The 22437-nt window shown below is 44.0% G+C and overlaps 1 protein-coding gene across 1 annotated transcript in view; it reads right to left on the bottom strand.

The window, feature by feature from the left end:
• The window catches only part of CCDC3 (coiled-coil domain containing 3), a 34340-nt gene that overhangs the window by 11580 nt on the left and 323 nt on the right, over nucleotides 1–22437 (bottom strand). Inside the window, exon 2 of the mRNA XM_014883136.2 lies at nucleotides 21414–21588. Coding sequence (XP_014738622.2) covers nucleotides 21414–21588 — 175 coding nt within the window. The remainder of the gene's footprint in view (nucleotides 1–21413; nucleotides 21589–22437) is intronic.

Genomic DNA, 22437 nt, shown 5'->3' with positions numbered 1-22437 from the left:
GTTAATAATTGTGCTGGAGAGAGATAATTACATAGCAAGTGCCACACCAGTGCACAGTGAGTACATGGTGATACCTTCGAGCTGCAGTTCAATCATGCACTGCCTTGGGGTTTGGCTCTTTCATGAATAACTGCACTGAGATCTGAAAAATCTTATCATGTCCTGCTGTTATGTCTTTTTACCTGTAAAATCTGCTATTGTCCCTGGCCAAATACTTAGGGATAGGCACCAAATGCATCCCCCTGTAAGTCTGTTACTGTTTGTGTATGCTTTAAACATGATTATGAGATTAATTTTCTCTATCAGTCCAAAATTCTTCTGTGGAATTTGTTATGCTTCTCCCATATTTCTCTGACACAGAAGTTATCTGTACTTTCACCAGCTTTGTATTGCAGCACTTTAGCAATAGCAAGGGCCAGGGAATGGGCAGCCTTGAAGAAGAGATGAACTGGATTGCCTCACAACCCTCCTGCAGCAGCAATCACAGTACCCACACCAGTCACCATCCACACAACTCCACAAAAATTGCCTAACATCACAGAATTAAAAAAAAAAAATAAAAAGACAAAAGTAAAATGGCAAACCCACTCTGAGGAAATCAGGGCTTGGGTTCCAGTCTAGTCCCATAATTAGGACACTTGCCCTGTCTTTTGGCAATGAAAATGCGGAAGAGCAAAATCTCTATCATTCTGAGCTGTGTAATCTGAACAGCTTGTTCTCATTAAGCAACACGTGCACTTCACACCTCATCAAAGAGGGCAGATAAAATGCTCATCTTAATCAGAGGAATAGGACTGGAGGTCTCCACTGCAGTGGGGGCAATAACCAGTTAGGGGAGAGTAGGTCCAGTGAATAGCTTTCCTGTGCTTCGATTCCCTGTCTCCAAAAATGGATTGCAGAACATCTGTGATTTATAGAGTCTCTGAGTCATTATAATCTAATCCAGAAAGGTCTATATTTAAAGCCTGAATAGTGTGTATGGGACAGGAGCCATAGCAGAGCCAGGACTCGTGGGCAGATACTTCACTTGCTTGCAGAATGGCCACAGTGCTTCTCTGTGCAAATTCAGAGTATGAGCCCAGAAACCAGGTTTTTCCTTAGGTGCTGGTAGGCATTGCCCATAACTGCAGCCTGGCCTCCTGCAATCTGGAAACATACTGTTCAGTAAGGATCCTGGACAAACTGCCCATCACTGGATCAAGTGACTGATTGAACTTTCAATACTGAGGGATTTAGTCAATACAAGTTTGCAACATAAAAATTGTATCTTTCTGTATCACTGATCAAGGCACTTAAGTCTACCTTATGCAAGAAGGGGAAAATCCTGGCTTTGAGAACGTGGCTTAGATACAGCTCAGATACAGGAGCAATGTCCATGGTCCCAAGACCAAGATTGCAAGTATAGTCAAAGGGACAACTTCTAGCAATTGCCTTTATTGGGCCATTGAAAATAAAACAAATCATTCCTCAGGCCCCTTTCACCAACAAAATGGGTGTGGGTGGTTGGGTAACAACATGGTTATGGTCATGACTTTATTATTCTGGACCTAAGGGTCAGTAAATGAACAGAAAAGCCAGCAGAAGAATACAAAAGGGGTTTTTACAGGAATGGAAGAAAGCTTTTATTCTCACTCATTACCTAGGTCAGAAATTAATGGGAGTGTGAGCTAATCTGGAAGAGCACAGCAAGAACATGGCACTAATCATTTAGAGGGAATGGTAAAGACCATTTCCTGCAGGTACTTGAGGCCTCTCTTTGTCAGCTAGATGGGGTTTAGGGTTAGTACATGTAAAGTGCAACACAAACTCAGCTGATGAGACTGGATGATCAATTTGTTTAATCTGAGCCCCATCCAGGTGATCTCTCAGTTCTGCCTTGCTCTGCTGAATCCTGTTAATAAGTACATCCCTGTACTGGCACACAGACACACCTACACTTCCCATGGCAGTCAGTGTTACTAAAACTCAATCATATTGATGATCTATCCTGCTCCCTCCAGATACTCGTGAGGTGTTTCAAGTGAAGAAAAACAAACAAAAAAAAAAGTCCTAAGAAATTGCATAATTCCAAATGTTTTTCCTTCCACATTCTCCCCACCCTAGAGACTCTGCCACTTAGTAACATTGCTTTATTCAATCCCTTCCTAAAATATCCTTTTACCATTGAGAACTTTGCAACTGTTTGGGAGTGGGCCGAGTTGTTTGGTGTTTTGATGGAAAGAGAGAAACTAAATTATTTCTTGGCTGAGATTTATGCGTCAAGATTTAGCTTGCAGCCAGATTTTTTTTAGCCAAGTTATAAAATCTGAAGATAATTCCAGCTCTCATCAATGACTTTTATGGAGCAATTCAGGATAAGTGCAGGAATAAAAGGAAACTCCTCACCATGGAGGTTTTCATGGAAATGAAGAGACTCATTCCTGCACAGAAGGGCAGGAACATATGTCAGCCTAAGCAGAGCTGTCAGAAAGCAGAACCCCAGCTTACTAAAAACTCATGGACGTGTTGATGAACCTATGTTTCTTTAATGTTTTGGATGCAAATTGAGAGTGAAGCAGAGGTTGCACTTGCCTGTGGACAAAACAAAGATGAGTTTTGCTTGAGACATCAGGTTTTTGGAAACTTAAGAGCAAATGCTTTGATATGATACTGTAAAGATGCTCCTGATCTCCTGAGAGTATTCAGTTCAATGCTGGTCAGCTGGAAGGTAATATGGTCATATTTTCTACCAAAAGGACACAGAAATGCCTCACTAAGCCACGGATAATGTTGTACTTCTCCACATCTTCTGTCACATTTGCCATCCCAGACCCTGATGGGCTGACCCATGTCTGAAGAGTAAGGTGGCCAGAGCAGGTGTCAGGTGGACAGGCTTAAAAGAAAGAATAGAGAGGAAGAAGAGACAAGTAAGTGAAAGTTCCAGAAACCCACAGTGAGACTCATGTGCCTAAAATTCAAAGTCTCAAGTGAGACACCCCAAAAAGGCTGAGGCTGTTGGCTGTGTCCACATGACCAAGTCAATTTGAGCAAGAGTCAATTTGGGTCTACTTTCTATAGACTGAAGCTCTAGACGTGTTTAGAGTGAGAAAACAGACAGGGAAAGGGTTGTGAAGGTGTGTGAAGGAGCAGCTGTGGATCCCACATGTTCCCATTAGGATCTGGTGCACACCATACAGGCATCTGGAGCAGTCTGGCTGTGTTTCCCCCAGGAGGAATCTACTCATTGTGCAGCAATGAATTCTGTGAACTGAACCAACAGTTGTCAAGCAAAATTACATGTTTCCTACTTACCAGACTAATTCCCTGTCATGATGGAGATTGCACTGATTTGACACATCTGGTAAGCTAAGACAGCTCTTGTTCTTTCAGATGCTTTGCCTGAGCTCTGTGGCCTGGGAAACTTCAAATAGGAGACCTCACAACCATTGCAAAGCCTGCAATGCAACTCATTTCACATTTGCTTCCCATCCTTCCTGATGGGCCAGCTCCAGGCCCTGGAGGCGTTTCACTGGGCTGGTGGAAGCCCCTCACAGCTCGGTTGAGGACAGGAGGTGGTGATGGATGTGCAGTGCAGCTCTGGGATTGTGAAATACAACAGCTAGCGGCTCCCCAGAGTTGCCTCCTACCACAGCTCACTACGCTTCTCTCCCTGAAGTTCTTCTAGAAGGCTCAAGCAAAGAGAAGATTGCCTGAGCTCGGAATCAACTTGCCTATTTCCTGCCACTTGATGCACTGCAAATCTTTACTGGTGCTGACATCCATGCTCTCCCAAACTCCTACATTTTTAAGAACAGTTGAACCAACAAGTGCTGGGATAACACTGAGCCTGTGAAGCCACCTTGGCTGTGTTTCAATGATTTCTGTAAAGATCCTAATGCAACACAGACGTTCCCGATATGTTTGCACTTGCAGCTGAGTGCTGTCTACGCTTGAGCTTGTAATGAGCTCTCTCCACAATACCACACATGAAATACAGACTAAGAGACAGGCATATTCGTTTCAGGGTTGCATGGGAAGGAAGGCAGATGTCTAGAAGCAAAAAGAACTCAGTAGATACAAGGATATTTCCTCCCAGCTCTGCTAATCACTGTCCATGCCTTAAAGCCAGGCAAAAATTGTTTAGACACTCCAGTTCTGAAGTGAGTTCCTGAGATACAACCAGAACAACTGTGAGGATGGAGCTGGACTGAGTTCCACAGATCTTCTGATCCACTAAAAAATGTCAAGAAATGTTTTTGGGGCTGGAGAGTGAAAGACCAGAGAAGATGCTTTGCTATGGACTCAAGGCTATGAGTCCAAGATTTGCTTACATGACAAGGCAGCAACTTGAATATGGCAACAGAAAGGAGATCAGAAGTAATGTGGTAGTACCTAAAGAAACTGGCATCTGTCCAACATCTCATGACAGCTTAGTCGTGCCTTTTGAAGTCAGTGGTGTCATTTCTGCGAAGGTGTAAATTCATGTTTTACATTAATGACTTAAATACTTAAATTTAATGAAGACTGTTGAAAACGCATGCCGCATCCTTTGATTGCTGAGGGAATAATTCTCAGGTATTTCAAAGCTTAATTATGAAAAAAAATTTCAGTCAGTTAGAACTGATGCATATGTAACAATAATAAAGAAACACAAAAATTATAGGGATAATTCAACTTAAACATCATTTGATTCAATTACTGGGCTCAGCCCCCAAAGTTCAGATGAAAGAAGATATCACAAGCAATGTTCCACCTCTACCACTTCTCAAAGTAGACCAATACCCTAAACTAACAAAGCTACTTTCATCCAAAAAATTCTGAATGTAGCTTCATATTTCAAACTAGTTTATTGCTTTACTTTCTATGTATAACTTGTAGTTTGTGAGAGCTATACAAACCACATAAAAGGGAAGAGGAAAAGGGAGGGGTGCTATAATAAATTCTGCATTACCTGAGAAGATAGGTAAGTGTCTTCTCATGCCAACTCCCCTTGGTGTTAAATTGCAGGAGGAGGTTATATGCAGTTATAACCTCATTGATTCTGAGCTGAGTTTTGAATCTTGGGTGGTGACACAGTGGTTATAATTGTGGGTTGCTTGGACTTTAAAAATGTAGTTAAATTACAATAAAGTTACAGTAAGGGCCATGACAAAGAACGTCTGTAGCAACCACAAATGAGAACTCTTCAATCTTCACCCTGTGTGTCTGTTATGAGTTTTACCACTATAGACATTACAGCTCACAAGTAATTCTCACACAGCATCTGCAAAGCTTGCAGAAGCTTGGAAGAAGAGGACACAGCTCTGCTCAGATCTGACAAATTACAATCGATTCACTGTTACAGATTGTCCATGTATTCCAGGGCAATACACTGTTGTGGAGCACTTTCACTCCTTATAGCCAGCTGGGTCAAGAGCTTCTTGAAGGCTACCACAAAAATCCATCTCCTTATTTCATGAGGACAAAAAAAAAACCCAACCCTAGTAGCAGCTGTGAGATGTTATTCCATCATCCCTTCCAACAGCTGCTGGACATCTCTGAGCACAGTCTGCACCAGCAGGACCAGCATGATGCATCCCTGTGTCCCCAGCTGGTGGCAGGTCAGCAGTGTGCTGCACATCTCCATCTCCTTCCTGCTCCTTTTCAAACTCCACCGTGTCAGCTGAGTTGAACCAGTTTTCTGGATGCCTTCCCACTTCCTTAATACTTCAACAAACAGCACTGAAAGTGTGAAAGGGCCCAGTGAACATCTTTGAAGGAACCCAGGCCTGACAAGCTCTTCTTGGCTGTCACTGCTGTGTCAGAGATATATTTGCCTTTGTTTTCTCCTTGTTTTTAAGGCTGCTCTATAGTGTGTTTTACTGCATTTGATGGGGAACTTTAAAAGGCTCCACACAGCAATGCTTTTTCTCATCCTGACTCCTCAGCTATAGTAGAAATTGGAAAGATGGTGCCTTGGGCAGTTGCTGACCCTGCTCTCAAGGCTGCTTCTATTTACTCCTGTGGTTCAGATTTCTTTGTAAATATGGCTGTACATTGTTTCCTATGACCCACAGGGAGGAAAGTCCCTAAGAGCAGGCTTTGGGGCAGGGACACTGAATTCTCCAGTATATCCCAAAGCCCACATTTTCTGTAAGCCAAACTAGAAAATAACATGCTGTCCAACATGAGGCAATGAGAGCAATAAGAATCAGTTCTCTATAAATCAGACTGTATCAGGCTTCCTGTATAAAATTGTTGGAAATCATTCCTTTTGCTCACCAAACGACTTCAGCAGGTGCATATCTTCCCTAGAAAAGAGATTCAACCTCTTTCTCAATGATAGAAAATCCATCATGACCCCTGGCAAACTAAGGATTAATGGTCTACTTCACTTCAAAAAACCACTGTGTTTAGATTGGGTTATATGGACACAGATTGCTGCTAGTTTCAAGCTGCAGGTCAAAAAAGGAAAATATTTAAGGCAGAATAGTTCTGGTTTGATTTCTGAGTCAGGAAATCCTTGCTGTAATTGCAGTCTCCCAGGTAAGACACACTTCCCCCCGTGCTCTCACCCAGACCACATCCAGGTGTTTGAGGAGTTTCTACTTTCCTCTTCAGAGAAACACAGTGGCCTCTAGCAATGGCTAATTACCACTCTGCTGATTGACAAAGTGCCAAAGAGTGAATGCTGCTACCTCCATAACCGATAATTACATTTTTGTCAGGCTGCCAAGGTCCTCACACACACCTGCACACTGCCCACACAGTTGTTACTAAGAGATTTATAATAATTAATTGTAACATTCCTATCACGCATCTCCCCACCCGCTTCCAGCAGCAACATGTAAATCCAGTCATGAGCATGTCTGATTTCCTCTCCTTGTTAACCTTAGAGCACAGCCAGTCAAGAACATCTTCTGTTTGCATCCTTTGAAACCTTGAGTCTTTTTTTTTCCTGACATTTTAATTTAATTCTAGGTGAGGAATCACACTTTTTTCTCTTCTTCTTGTATTTTACTCCGGTTATTTGTTCACGCCTTCCTGACTAGTCTAGACAGCCCTACCACTTATGATTTTCCTGAGATGGACTCTTTCCAAACAGTACAGCTCTCCTCCCACAGAACATGGGCCAGGCTTCACAAAACCAAACCTCTTCCCACGGATCACCACTTCCCCAGCTAGCAATTGACTTCCAGAACTGAAGAGGAAGGAGCTAAAGACTGTGCAAGATATTCATTGCTTCCAGGATCCTTCCCAATTTCCAAAGGCATCTACTGTTCATGTAGCATCCCATCAAGCTGCATCCCTCATTTCTACCCCTTCCTACTTTGTGCTCACCCCTGGACTCTCCCAACCTGCTGACACTGATAAGCCCCCATTGCAGTGCTTGTCTTGCTGGTCTTCATGCTGCCCTTTTTGGGAAAGCAAAAAGCCCCACGAAATTTTCCTTCACCCTGATTTGCTTCTAATCCGTTTTGCATTTTATTCTTTCTTTTTCTTTCTTTTTTTCAGCATCACGTTCTGTTTTTACATCCTTCTCAGTTTTCACTTTCTCTCACAGGTTGCTGGCACTATTGACATTCATCTGCACTTAATCTTCTTGGGGTTAAGTCTTACACACAAATATTTGCTTTCCCTGTTGGCACTTCTAACAGTCTAGGCAAAACTTTGAAATTTCCCTGTGGCAATAGCGGTGGGAGGTCCCAGACAGCCAGGGAAGGGGCTTTGCTCCCTCTTTTCTCAAGGACTTGCATTGCAGAGTGTTAGTGGTAGCTGATTCCTGTCCAGGATAGGGGAGGAACAATCTTCTCTGAGGCTCAGACATTAAGCTTGGTCTGTAATTTTGAGTCCTGTCCTGTGAGAGAGTTGAGGATAAAGGTCCACACAACCATGAATGCTATGAGGACAAAAAATAGAGATTGACAAAATCATCCAGCAGAAGAACTGGGAGTATCAGATAATAAAGTAGGAAACAGGTTGAAGGCAATCAAAAAGCTGTGATTCTCAAGTGAAGGCTGGACAGTTTTAAGGAGATAAATTGACTGGATGTCACTGAATATATAGAAAAAATTAAATATATGGAAATTATGCCACCATGGAGACTTCTTCACCTGAAAACACTGGAGAATAGGAAAGCATCAGCCAAAACTCTCTTCCTGTACTCTCCTATGCATACCTGACTTAGGTATCTCTTGGTGTACTGTGGGTCTTGGGGTGGGCACAGGGGAGAATGCTGCCAGTCTTTTACTTTACTCCCTCAGAAAACTGCCACTTTGCACCAATTCAGGACTTCTGACAATAAAGCACCTAACAAAAGGACTCCTGTGCCCCACTGCTGTTGGCTGAAACACTTTAAAATGTTGTATGCAATGAAATGCAATCTTTCCCCACATTTTAAGATCAATAATAAAGTAGACAAGCTCCTTAACTCCCTTCAACTAATACTTAAATACATCCAACCTAGAAGCCAATTCAAAGCTGCAATATTTATCATAAAATTCATAGAAAAAATATGTTCAGAGTCACATCTATAGTGTGTACTTGAAGTTCAAACAGAAAAAGCCCTAAAATCAATGTTGTAATTCAAACAGCCCCATAATGCTCCAATAATGTTAACTGCACTAAAAAGATTATTCCAGTTGTTCTACAAGCTTAAGAGTTAAAGGCTTTCTATGTCAGAGATAATGCTCCCTTTTGGTATTGATAACATATGTGTCGTCTCTTTTTTTTTCTTTTCCTAACATTATTTTATTTTTTTTTTTATTTCTTTTACACATTTTGCACCATTTCCTAAATCAGTCTGTGATTGACCACAGGCCTTAGAAAAAGGGAGGACAGAGATTTCAGAATTTCAAAGCACAAGGAATTGATTTAAAGCAATTTAGAAGATTGGATTTAGATCCACAAAACAAAATTCTACATCCTTCATGCATTCAGCATATTTTATCCAAAAGGTTTTATAAGCTACAAGATAAAGACTCCAGAATGCATCACAAGCTCCAGCCAAATTCAAGCCACCTGCTCCACACAGCAACAGATGCAGAAGGACTCCAGGCATGCTGCAGTGCTTGAGTCAAGCTCTGGCCTTTTCCTCATCCACTGAATCTAACCTGGAATTGCTACATCCAGAAAAATAAGTGAACTGAGCCGTAGTTGTGGTCAAGGTGTTGTGGCATAAGTGGACCACAGGACCACATCAGTCCCTTTTAGACACAAATAAGTTCATATGTGGTCAAGGCCAGACTACAATATGAGCTCAAATGACCTCTATTCCTGCAATCAATGTATTGTCTTTGCCTCAAAGGCCAGCAGAATCTGAAAACAGCAATTTGCAGGGCTATACTCAGCACTGGGTGCCACATTAGGAGATCTTTCTACTCCCATATTGTGCTGGGCAAGGATTTCCAAATCCCTGTGCTGCTCTAGAGAAGTCAGGAATACTGACTGCAGATGAAACTGTAAAAAAAAAAAAGAAAAAAAGAAAAAGAAAAAGAAAAAAAGAAAAAGAAAAAGAAAATATTCTCTAGGACCTGGAAAAGAGGAAGGATAATGCGTCTGATAAATACTGAGAGCAAAAACTGACACTTCAATAGCCACGTTCCCATCTCGATAGCTGTGGGGTTGAGGCCACCCCAGGACACTGCCAATGTGTAAATTAATGTTTAAAGATACGTGTGGGCTTAGGAGCAGATTAAAGTACACAATGAGCCCTGGGCAAGCTTGAGATTTCTCCGTTTCAAAACATAGGAAATGCTGTAAATACCATAGCAAATGCAATTACCAGAGCGTGATAAACAGCACTTCGTTAGCAGAGACCACAGGAGGCTTCTCTTGTTTCAGACGTTCCTGACAATGAGCAGGAACCAGAGGTTGATCCTGGAGTCCGGACACAGAACAGGCAAGCAAATGCCTCAGGGATGCCTCCAGCCTGGGATTTTGTTTTTAGCCCTTCTCTGGCCTGATGCTTTGATGGAAGGGGTCTGCTCCTGCATATCCTCGACATCTGTAATGTGTTTCTTGAGCAATGACTGTCTGCAAGGGCGGGATGTGTTCCAGGGCTCCAGAGTGCCACTGATTTGGAAGCACCAGGACATTTCCCACCAGTATTTCAGCTGCTTTCAGACATGGGTTAAACATAGGAGGATTTTATCATTGGATGTGGTTTCAAGCCATTTTTATTACAGCAGGCAAGATTTATGCACAAAGTATTATTTCCAGGACACGTTTAATCGATGATTCTACACCTTTGGGAAAAGAATCAAAAATCGCATTTGTTCGTCTGCCCTTTGAAATCAAGACTTAAGGAAACACAGGCTCAGTTGGGATTTCAAGGGACAGATCGTGAAGTGTTCACTCAACTCAAACAAAATGTGCATGACCCTAAAATGTGTAAAAGGACAAAACCCAAATCATTGATGGTAGTAACAACCCTTCCGTAGAGTCTTCTTAAAAGTCTTTGTTTCCAATCCTCAGAGGCTTTTCACAACACCAGAATTCGTGTCCAGCATGGCACAGAGAACTAGGAAGTGATTTTTAGAAAAATTCACCTCCAGTTGTCCTTTTGAATCCAGCTGATGGAGGTGGGCTTTGGATGCTACCTGGCACCTCCTGGAGCTGCTCAGCCAGAGTGGGGGACACAAACCCTCTCCAGAGGGAGCAGCACAAACACCCAGTTTGGAGTAACAGGACTGGAACAGGGGGCTCTGAAAGCCTATAGAGCCCCTTCCAGAGCCATGTCATGAGCCATGCAATTGTTCTTTGGCAGGAGCCAAAGAGGAATATCTTCTGACCCACCTCAATATCCCAGCTTGACCCAAGCTTTGCAAATAATGGAGATTTTACCAAATCAGTGGGCCACACGGTTTGGTTGGCTATTTCTTCATTTCATATTTCCATTAGTTATTTTAATTTTCTCTCATTTATATTGTTTTTTCCTTTGTCTCTACTCACAGACAACTCTCCAGGAGAGGTATTTACAGACAAAGTAAGCCATGTACACAGAGATTCTCACTTAAGACAGCTTTTATAGACCATGAATAAACTCTCTCCAAGTCAACCCAGACCTCGGAACTCTATTAAAGTATGAGCAGGCATGTGGCAGAAGTGGCCTATGGTTACTGTGACTAAACCCCTTCCTCATTATTGCTCATCTTCCACACCCAAGGATGTTGCTTTAAAGGTGGAAAAACAGCTTCCTCACTCTGCAACAAAATGGAGCATTTTGAGTGGATGTGGCTGCTGTGTTTTTGCTTCAAAGGCTCTGAAATGGGATTTCTTTCTTTCCCAATGTAAGGGAAATTAGGACTTAAAGCATTTGAATTTCTATTCCTATCCTGAGCCATTGTCACTACAAGCTGTTCCTCCACTTTGACTTTCCCTCCTTTCTCTCCCCAACAATTAAGCAATTAAAAAAAATCCAGTTAAGCAATTAAGTAATTTTCCACAATTAAAAAATCTAATAAACAACCTCCAGAAGAACATATTTGTGTTTGTATCCTGTTTAAAGTCTCTGGAAATACAAAAAGAAAGCCAAACAAACAATCGTGCTCTGAAATGGATGTACAGCAAAGACAAATGAAGGCAATAAGCTCATTTCATTTTGTAGATACTAAAAGGATACAAGACACCATCTACCTGAAGAAGGAAGCCAGACTTCATACCACCAACGTGCTCTGTTTGAATAAACAACCAAACCCCAGCTACTCATGTCACCCACCTGAAGAAAATTCCCTACTCAAAGTACAGCACTACCTGTGCAATAAGGCAGGGAGGGGAAGGGCATGGGATTTCAACAAATAAGTTTACAGGCAAAAAAAAAAAAAATTCAGAAAGTTGTTTCTAATCCCAGAGGGCATGAACCTGGGATCAAAAAGAATTGTCTCCACTGCATTGGAAAAAGCCTTGCTTTTACCTGTGTAGAATGGAAATAGTTCTGCTGCCCCTGCATAGTGAACAAGATGGGTCAATTTGAGGATAACAGTATGTAAATACCAGCTTGGATTTTAGTCCCACATCTTGTCTCAATATAAAATATTGCACCAACGTTCCCTCTTGCAGTTGCTACTGGTTTCTTACTGACCTAGTAAATGCAAAAATACTGCAGAAAAAGCCCATTAAGTGCTTTCAGATCTCAGGAAATGTTTTCTTCCTTGCTTGCTCTTAAGTTTTTGGGCAGAAATACAGACCTGAATTTTTAGCCATATTATTTTCCTTTTGCATTTTACGGTGTCATGGAAACTTGTTTCTCCCTCGGTGTATTTTTCCCTGCTGTCATTTCTTTTACAGATAACTTGACTAACAGTTGCAGCAGCCTTGTTCCAAAAAAAGTTGACAAACTGGGGCAGCAAGAGGAGGGAGTCACTGCATCAGCTGCTGGAAGCACCTGCAATGATTGGCACAGCAACCAGCTGCAAGTGGTCCACCAAAACTGTATGTTCCCAGTCCCTTAAAACCAGGCACTTTGGTTTGTCACTTCATATTAGCTGCTGCAAGGGGCTGATTGCTGCCAGGACCAGCAGCCAAGCCAAGCCTGGCACCACATGGCTGCTCCTGGCCGAGCACAACAGGGCAAGGACACTTCTCCAGGGGAATTTGGGAAGGTACTTGGCTTGCGGAGGCAGGACCGGCTTTGAAAGGCTCCGTCTGCAGCTTCCATTAGGGACTTGAACTCCTGCTGCCTCAAAGCCAACTTGGCTTGTCATTTGTGAAAATAAACATCAAAATGCATGGGCTGGGAGAAGATATGTCCCAAATTAAAAGACCTCATCTCCCTTCAAGCCACAATGGCTTCATCTGGTTACAGGCAGCAGCACAGGTGTCCTGTCTGCCAGCTGACAGCTGGATTTTGGTAGCCGTTGATTTTAATAAATGTATTGCTTCATCTTTTTCTGTGTCTATCTCACAGGTAGGTCAGGAGAGAGACAGAAATTGAAAGAAAATACTTTCCCTGGGTTCAAGGTCAACTAGAGCCAGCAAATAACCAAAGGATAGGTCTGTCCACAGTGCCTGTAGAAGCATCATGTTCATCAAGGAGAGATCCTGGTCCAGGACTGCTGATCTACGTGAATCATCCTTTCCATCTGCTGACCAACACAAAGTATCAATTTGCACACAAAAACCACCCAACTCATCTACAAACTCACAGATTTACAGAAGGGAGTGGTGGCTCCCATAATTGGGTTGAACAACACATAATATGGGACTTCCCTAATTAATTTGGCAGATCTTGTTCCAGAAAACTTGCCTGAGACTCATTCTGAATGTATTCCCCAAGAGTTGGCTCAAAACAAGGTCTAGGAAAATCCAAAAAGGTAAAGAGCCATGTGCAGCCAGCTCTGATGTTTGCTTCCCCCTCCTGTTCCCAACCAAAAGCACTGGGATAGCCCCAGTGTGTTACTGTGAGCAGGATGCCAGGATTCAGATTTGAGCATCTTTCAGTGGCTCTCAGGGAAAGCCTGTACCTCCACCCTCTGAGACTGAAATGTTGTGGGGCAAGTATGAATTGTAAGTATGATTGGATCAAAAAAACCCATGATCTGCTTCTCTGGACTGCACATTCTGTTTTGCCTTGGGTTAGTAAGACGGTACATCCACCTTAAGAACACCAGCCTTAACTCTTCTTGCTGGAGAACGTGCCCAGGTATCTGGGGAGCACCTTGAGTACACAAACCTCTGTTGAGGAAGGGGATTTGGCTGTGGACACGAGCTCTTTCAAGCATCCACTGCCCTGCACCGCTCAGTTTCTAAGCCCAGATCCCCACCAACCCTTTCCCTGCAGCTGTCCCTCTCTTTCACAGTGGTGTGGTGGGATGCCCCTTCTCACTTTCCCACTCTGGAGAAGCCATGAACAGGAGGGCAGGAAAGCAGAGGTATCACTCACACACAGGGAAGGAGACAGTGGACTAAAGTCAGCCTCCTCATGTCTTCTAGTAGCCACTTTTCCCATGACAGTGTCATCTCCAGAGGGGATGGGTGAGAGGTCCACCACCCACTACAATGCTGCAATTCCCAGCCCTCCTTCACATATGGATGCTCAGGGTGGGCTTCAATCTTCCCACTGGTCCCCCTGAGGAAGGTATCACCTCCCTCAGCCACTTCTGTGTTAGCATAGAGGGAACATGACCAGCCCAATGAAAGTCCCACCTCTCCTACCTACACAGTGTGTGGGACACATATTGAGAAAGTAAGAAAATTACAGCCTGAATAATATACCAGGCTGGAGCTTTTCAGCTCTGTTCCCAGCCGATAAGCTGGTCCAGCTCAAGGCTAGGGAGAATTTCTCCCAGGGTGATCATTTGGTCAAAATAAAAAGGAATTAATAACAAAGATAGAACACCTATTGTGGTGTGTGACCAGGCCCTGGGAATGGGGTGTCTTCTCTCTGGACCAATCACCTCTTCTCTACTCTTGGAATTGCGAGTCCTGCTATAAAACCAAGTGTGTTTCTGAATAAATTTGTCTCCTTCTTCCTGTCATGAAAGATGACCATGTAGCTGTGCATCTTATTTCCGCCACACTTAAAGGGTTAAAACCCCACTCCACGGCTACACACAGTGCCTTGGCCCTTGGCTAAGAGGCTTCCAAAGGTCAGGGGCTCCCAAAAAAATCTTCATCCAGCTAAGAAATCACTGCAGCAGGATTTGTGCCCGGCAGCACAAATCCAGCACTGCAAGGCTTTCAACCATGTCTGGGCTGGAAAGCCCAAGGGTATGGCATCCCTGCAGACAGCCTTGGAACTGAAACAGAGGAGGGACAACAGGGTCCCTTCAGCCCCACTTTTGTGTCTCTCAACATCCAGAGCTCAGCCTACAACTATCAACTGCCTCCGTGGCCACCAGCCAGATAGAGAATACAAAATGTGTCCTGGGGCTGGGGTCAGATGCTTTTTCAACACCAAGCTCAAGTACAGCAGCAGATAGCCTTGTGCCACAGAATATGGAATGATTTAGAGCATTTGGCAGAACTTCATTAAAGTGTGACTCCGGGTAATTAAAAGCAGCCTGGAGCCATGTGGGTCTCCCTTCCCTGCCAATTCCTGGAAGGATTGCTGCTTCACCCTTCAAGGAGGCAGCAGTACATACACACACACACACACACACACACACACCCCTGGTTGTCTTGGCATTTCCTTGCTTGGTGAGCTGGAAACTGGATATTTTTAAGGATATAATGTACTTGGATGTGCCTGAGACACAGTCAGAGCTGTGCTCTGGATTAATATGAATTGTCTGACAGGCAGCAGATTGGTGCAGACACGTTCACCAGGAGCTGTGGCACTCTGTGGGGCTCCCTGGTTCGTACCAGGAGGGTGCTAAGTGGGGGTCTCAACTTGTGACCTCCCTACCAGCATGACTGCCACAGGGGTCAAGAGTTCAGATGGGTGGGGAAAAGCTCCATTTTCAGTCCCAAATTCTGACTGTTCACAAATTACACCAAATCCAAGGTTCCCCTGTTACATCAGGTCATCCCTCCTGTGTTGTGTATGAAAACCAGCCAATCTAATCCCAACAGAAATAATGTACCTCTAAGAAACAACTGAAAACAAGAGATATTGCTCCATTTTTCTCCTGGGAAGCACTGCTCAGAACACCTTCTGGGTGTTATAAATATGATAAAGACCATATGCAATGGAAACATCCTGTGGATAAGCCTGTTGTGTATTCCTTTGTGATGTTTTACTCTCTGTTTTATCAGCCTGTGTGCATGTGGAAAGATAGAAAATTGATAGGGATATGCCAGTCAGAACTCTAAAAGTCCCCTACCACAGCCTGGGTGTGAAGATTCAGAGAAGAATCAATGCCATTTCTGTGCCAAAAGACTCCTGGGGATGTCACCCAAATGTATCAATTGTCTTGTGGCCTTCCCTTGTCCCAGACACTTGTCAGCAGTTCTCCATTTCATCTGATATTGCATACATGTACTCAAATTAAACACAGATTGTAGGGAAGGGGTACGCCTTGGGTGGGTTTCTGGGAGGAAAACAAAAGGGTTGTAAATCACTATGAAAACAACCCAGAAGTGATGGCACTTTCTATCACGCTATTATGCTCATGGAGAAACAACTCCTCTAACCAATGGTAGGGCAAGAAAACACATGTAAAAAAAGATTTTCAAACCTCTAGATATTAGAGGTTTAATTCTATTCTGAGGTCATTTTGTACTGCCCTTGCCATGTAGCATTGTTTTTAACTGAGATTATTTTGTATTTCCCTAGTGCCTTAAGACCAGAGAAGGGAGAATGTCTAATGCAGCTCATGCCACAAGCAAACACAAAATCTCAGCACATGGGAATTAAAGAGAACTGTCTCTATCAAGCCAGGATGCTACCTGCTCTTTTTCAGACTACTTCTAAAACTGCTGGCTCTGAACTCCATGACCAGCATTTCCCAGTCTTGAAATTCATCTCCTAGCACTCGAAGTGGAGAGGGAACCCTGCAAGAGCAGAAGCTCTTAACTTTAATAAGAGAAAAAAATACTACTTTTCTATGTTAATTTCGTGGATAACATGGACAATACAGTTATTCGTTTCTTTTTCCTAGTGGCCAGGATTTGCAAGACTCACAGAGCAGAGTCACTTTTGGCATCAGCAATGTCCATCTCAGCCACCACAGGAAGATCTCTGGCCCATGCATCCAACGCAGCTCAGCCTCTCTCTGGACATAATACTATTTAATCACTTCCAAAATCAGGGTGGTCTGAAAAATTATGGGGACTTCCCCAACTTTCCTTCTTTCTTCCCCCTCTCTGAGGGAATGCTGCCCGAGAGATGTATCAAAACAAGTCCCCATAGCAAACACCATGTGAACAAGCCCTTCTCTGGTAGGCAGAGAGCTTTAGTACAAGTGGCTATTTCTCTGTGGCTTGTGCCCTTGTGGTGCTGTGAGTGTCTCTGATTGAGACCCTCTACCATTCACCTGGTTGAGAGCATCAGGGAAGAGACAGGCTGGGACCAGCAGATGTGCTGCTGCCCACAGATGGGCTCAGGGACTCACCCAACCCAGTGACTCCCAATCCATGCACACAGGAGCTGCTAAAATACAAATCATTCTGAAACTATTTCCTCTACTTTCACAGAGGAAGAATGTTATTTAATTTAATTTTTGCTTTCCACAGTAATGGCAAGGCCATTTGTGCAATTTTGCAATTGCTTTTCTTACCTAGCTCCCTTTCAGCTGCTCCAAAGTCTTCCAGGTGTCCCAGTCAGGTTATTAGTCTGTTACAGCAGCCATGGTGCCACCAGAGAAGATCCAAACCAAATAATGTTAAATAGATACTTGTAGACTCCCAGACTAACCCACTAATTACCTTGCTTTTTATTTGGGACACTGACTACTCTCATAAAAGCTCTATTATTACTTAGACAAAGCTCTGGAGGTCTCTCAGAAAGCAAGTCCATTCATCTAAATCAATTGAGGTAACAACATGCTTGTGGCTCTGCTTCTTGAGTCAATGCAGGGAGAGAGGTTTAATAAAAAAGTATAATCTCCCCCTGCAATCTCTGATCTTAACTGAAGTTATTGGACTCCTTAATTTCCATGGACTTTATTCAGTGCTCTCACTGTTGCTCACAACTGGGCTGACACTTTGACATCGGTCCCTTGTTGTGATGCACGTGGGGTCATTCTGCAACTCTCCTGCACACGTAAAAGAGAAGGCCAAAAGAACACATTTCCTTACCAACCTGTTGACAAAACCAGTTCAAGCTCCTCTGAATAGTAACCACAAGTGTTGCTAGAGACTTTTACTGCCCTTATCGACACCAGACCTCAAGTCACTTGTCTTGTAATCCCAGACAAAGCAACAAGATCCTCTTTATGAGATCACACAGGCCAGAGGGAGAAATTACAGCTCCAAGATTTGCACTAAAATGGTGAAATTCCCTAGGGGGGCTAGATTTCAATCCCAACGTGCTGCATCATCCCTTGATTTTAGAAACAACCTTGTGGAAACCACTGCAACAACAAGCAGGAGTAAAGCAAGAGATCTGCAAACATCACTAAGGGGATGAGACAAAAAGTCAAGATGAAGCCACTAGTATTTGTCTCTGCAAACATGGAGGCCAAAATGCAAATGGCTAAAGAAACAATGGCAGGAGCTATCATTGCACTCTGAAATGGCCAGAACAAGCGCCTAAGTGAATTTATGAGATTGTGGGGTTATTGGAAACTATGGAAAGCAGTATTTGGCTCTTAGCCCAGACTGCAAGGGGTTTAAAAATGCAGCTGGAATTAGCTTACAGCAAAAGCAGCAGGCCCAGGATGAGGAAAGTATTCCACTCAATGAGATGCGCCTTGGGTCTGACCTCTTTTCATCACATACCATGGGGCTTTCTGAAAATTAAAATCATTTCACCATGATGGAAAAGGCAGTGGCACATGCCAGTGCATCAAAAAGTTCCTGAGCATCTCTTTGCTCTCTTTTGCATCACCAGGCACATTTGCTGGAAGGAGAAAAGGAGCTGTCAGTGTTTTCCTTGTTTCACCCCTTTGGGAGCCCAGACAAGGCTGCCTACATGCAAGGAGCACTGCAGATGGAAGAGGCCAAGCAGAAGGACAACATGTCAGTGGCCACTTTTGGGTCACCTGCTCCATGGCCAGCTCAAGCACACCCTGCAGAAGGGATCTCTTGCTTGGAGTAGTATTACACGAGGCAAAAACACTCATCCATGGGATTTTCTTACATTCTGTCTGAGCATCCCAGAGCTGCAAATACAGATTATCCACTGCAATTGGACATGCTTCTAGTACCAAAAACTCCCTTAGAGTGTCCACCCTAGAAATATATCAAGAGCAGGATTCTAAAACTTTCAGAGTATGGGAATTGGCTGTAAACAGAAAATGTCATCCTTCCTTTATTCCAAACTTCTGGTCTGTGCTTTTTAAGTTGTCCCTGCATCCAGCTGTTCCAACACCTGGAGGCAGGACTCTACCTATGAACTCCTCGATGAGACTTTTATCCCATCTGCCTTCTGCTCTGAATATCTCAACATTTCTACCTCTCCTCTCTGACTGCACAAAACATCCATGATGTACTGTAAGTAACAATTTATGTCAGTACACAGCAGCTAGTGTGACCCCTGACTCCTGACTACAGTAAGAGCCTTATCAGACAGCCCTTCCTTCTCTGTCCAAGCTCTTCCCAACTTAACACCATCTCAGAACCCCCCTTTGGATGTACCCATGATCCCAAAGTGGTTCTTTTTCAAAAACTTCAATAATAATGCCCTGAGTTATGCTCACTGTGTGTGCCATGAAGCTGGCACACACCACAGATTTCAGCTTAGGAGCCAGCACAGAGCAGCTCGGCCGAGCACATTTGGAAACGGAAATTGTTCACACTGTGACAGGATGTGAGCAGACATGGTAACAATTGGGAAAGCCACCACTACAGGTAACAAGGCCGATAAAGGAGGGAAACACTGAGAAGAGCTGAGGAATAAATTCCTGATACTGCAGCAGCCAGAAATGTCATCCCTTTCCCAGGCTGGGGCACGCAGGCTCCGGGAGCCGGCGCTCGGCTGGGCAAACACAGATGCAGGAGCTGAATGGGAACACAGTCAGCCCCAACTATTTTTAACTGGTGCAGAGGAAGCTTTTACTTTTCATTATGAAGGCAAGACAAAGTGTCCATCAGTTCTGCTGAATTTGTTCACTGAATGGGTGGGAGTTGAAGCCTGTAAAGCCCCCGGTCCCTGTCTGTGGGACCAGCAGCTCTAATCCCCCCCAGTCTGCTCACAGCTGCACGGGTCAAAGAGTGCAACAGCTGCAATGCACTTTTGATACATATGCTGAGGGTTGCCCTAACTTACCCTGAGGATTTCTGCCTGGTGATTTCCATTAAAGCTGACCAGTGAGATACACTACAGGCATAAACGAGCACCAGCCCATCAAGGTCCCCTACATTTAGCTCAGCATGACAAAATAAACTAGGCAGAGGCAGCACAAGCAGACACTGGCAGTTGGATCTGGTGGTCCCTCAATGCCACTTTGCTCCCCTGGAAAAAAAATCTGTGGATTTGGCAGCAGCAGCACCTTTACTTGCCAAGTATGTTGCTTGTGGCTCTGGGGAGCAGCAGGGGGTGAGAGGGAGGAGGCAGGGCTGGGACCAAGCTCTCCACCTCCCCCTTCTTGCCCAGACAGGGTTACAGCTCTGCAACTGAATTGTAGGATAATTAATTTCCTCTTAAGCATCAATTTCTGCTGCTGTCCCCACACTTGTATTTGAACAGCATCATTCCACACTCCCTCCCCAAAATATCATCAGCAAAAAACACACTTGCTCATGGGGCATCCCAAGCAGAGGAGCTGTGTCACTGGCCAGATGGTCACACAGCAGCTCAAACTTTGTATGCTGGCATTTGGCCAGGTGGTGAAAAGAGCAGCCTCAGCCAACTACTGAATTCCCTGCATCCATCTCCCAGACAAGCCTCTCATACATCTGCTGTCATACATAAACATCATGCCTTGGGTGAATCCACAGAAGACACAAGTGATGACACCTGTCCTGTCCATCCTGACCTAGAGAGGTGTTTAAAAAGTTCTCAGCCACCAGGGGAAACCAGCAGCCTCACAATACAAGGTTTGGCACTAAACCAGCTCTACAAGTTCCACTTTTGCAAAAGTATATGCACATCCAGAACATGCACACGCATGATAAGAGGTTGCTCCTCTCTGCCAAATAAGCATTTATTAAAATCCTGCATTTATTACACACACTACAATCCCATGAAGGGGCTCAGAAGCCACCAGCAGTGGGCATCTTTGGATTTTCCATACATTCTTAAGAGAGGATTGCTTAGAGGGTGAACTGCTTTCTGTGGCCTTCCTTGAAGGGAGAAAGAGACATTTCATCTGTCTTGTTCAGAAGTAAGTGCTGGCATCGCTCAGAGGAACCCTGCCCTCATCACTCACATGAAATGTGCCCTCAAGAGTCTATTTTTCTCCAGCTGCTACAAAGGCAGCTCAGGGCAATTAGTTCAGTAGACATTTATGCTGTTATGTGGAGTCAGGCAAGAATAATCCCTTACAGTCTGTCATGGTCCAGGCACTGCTCTTGCTACGTGAGATGAACACAGAAGTTCAAAAAGAAAGCTCTGCTCCTGAACATTTCAGCTGAAATTAAAAAATGAGATCCAGAGATGGCAAACCCAGGAATGATCTGGGTGGGGGAGGACAGGATCACAAGCAATACTATTTTCAACCTATTGCTCATGAACAAGTTGATACCAAGCTTTGCTCAGGCCCACAGGAAGCTAAAGAGGTTAACACAGAGGTCAGCTTTGAAAACAGTTTAATATTTCCTCACCAGTGTGTTACTTTGCTAGTGATACTACCCAAGGAACAGGAAAATCAGGGACCTGCTGCTCTGCATTCATATGCATATGTTCACAAAGGACATGGGAATGCCTGAGCCCACTTTGAAAACAAGCATTGGAAAGCAAACTAATCTCTTACCCGGTTGTCCTCTTGAATCTCCCAGTCATTGGAGAAGCTCAACACGTGCTGTGCTTGTGAGCAGTTTGAAAACTGGAAAAGGCTGGCAAACATCCTTCTGTTCTCCTGGGTATCAGGGAAAATCGCCTCCTGGAAGTTGACTCCATGTGGCAGGAGGATGTAGTTCTCATCCATTCTGGAACACAGATTGCAAAGGCAGCCCACTGTGAGAATGAGCAGCACTCTCTCTCCTGCAGAAGTCACCTGTCATACTTCAGCCTGGCTCAACACAAAGTCACACAGACTTTTAGCCGGCAAGTGGCTCTCAGCTCTCCTGGCATGTAAGTCACCAAAATGACAACTTCCACCACAAAGGACTGGATCAGGCAGCAGCAGTAAAGACCAAACAGGCTCCTTCCACCCTGCAGACACCTGTGAAACTACATGAAGGAGGCAAATATATATTTTGGGCCGTGGTTTCTACTGAATTTCCATCACTTTGCCCTTGAGCCCAGAGTTTAAGTACTCCTTCAAGCAGTCAATAAATAACTTGTGCCAATAAAGTGTGTTCAAAGATGTTGCTGCAGACTAAGCCCTAGACAGCATCAAAATTAGTTATGTTATGCACCCAGTGCAAGAATATACCAAGTATTTCAAAACAAGCCACTGGGTAGTATTTTGCAAATGCTCTTGAACTGAAAGGTCACGGAGATGGCTCTGTTCCCACATTGTGGTTTATTTTCTTATTCTTTCGATGAGCCCAAAAGTCAGGGTTTGGCTGGGACTAGGGAGAGCCGATGGAAAGCTATCGGGTGAGTATTTGGGGATGGTTTTTAAACTCCCATGCCAAACTTCGGCAAACAGGCGCTGGCCTCTCTCCAGCTCTGCGACCGTCCCGCCGCAAAAACAAAAGCAGCAGCACCCACGAACTACTCAACAGCAGCTCCCTGTGCATGTGCCGGCCGACAGTGCTGGAATACTATGGGAGTTTGGTGTTTCGGGCTTTTCTTTCCCTATGAAACTGTGGGTGGAAGCGCAGAGGAGA

Source organism: Sturnus vulgaris, chromosome 5 (genome assembly GCF_052056855.1).
Source record: "Sturnus vulgaris isolate bStuVul1 chromosome 5, bStuVul1.hap1, whole genome shotgun sequence".
Lineage (NCBI taxonomy): Eukaryota > Metazoa > Chordata > Aves > Passeriformes > Sturnidae > Sturnus > Sturnus vulgaris.
Note: the sequence above shows the minus strand (reverse complement) of the source record. Positions and strands in the feature narration are given on the sequence as shown.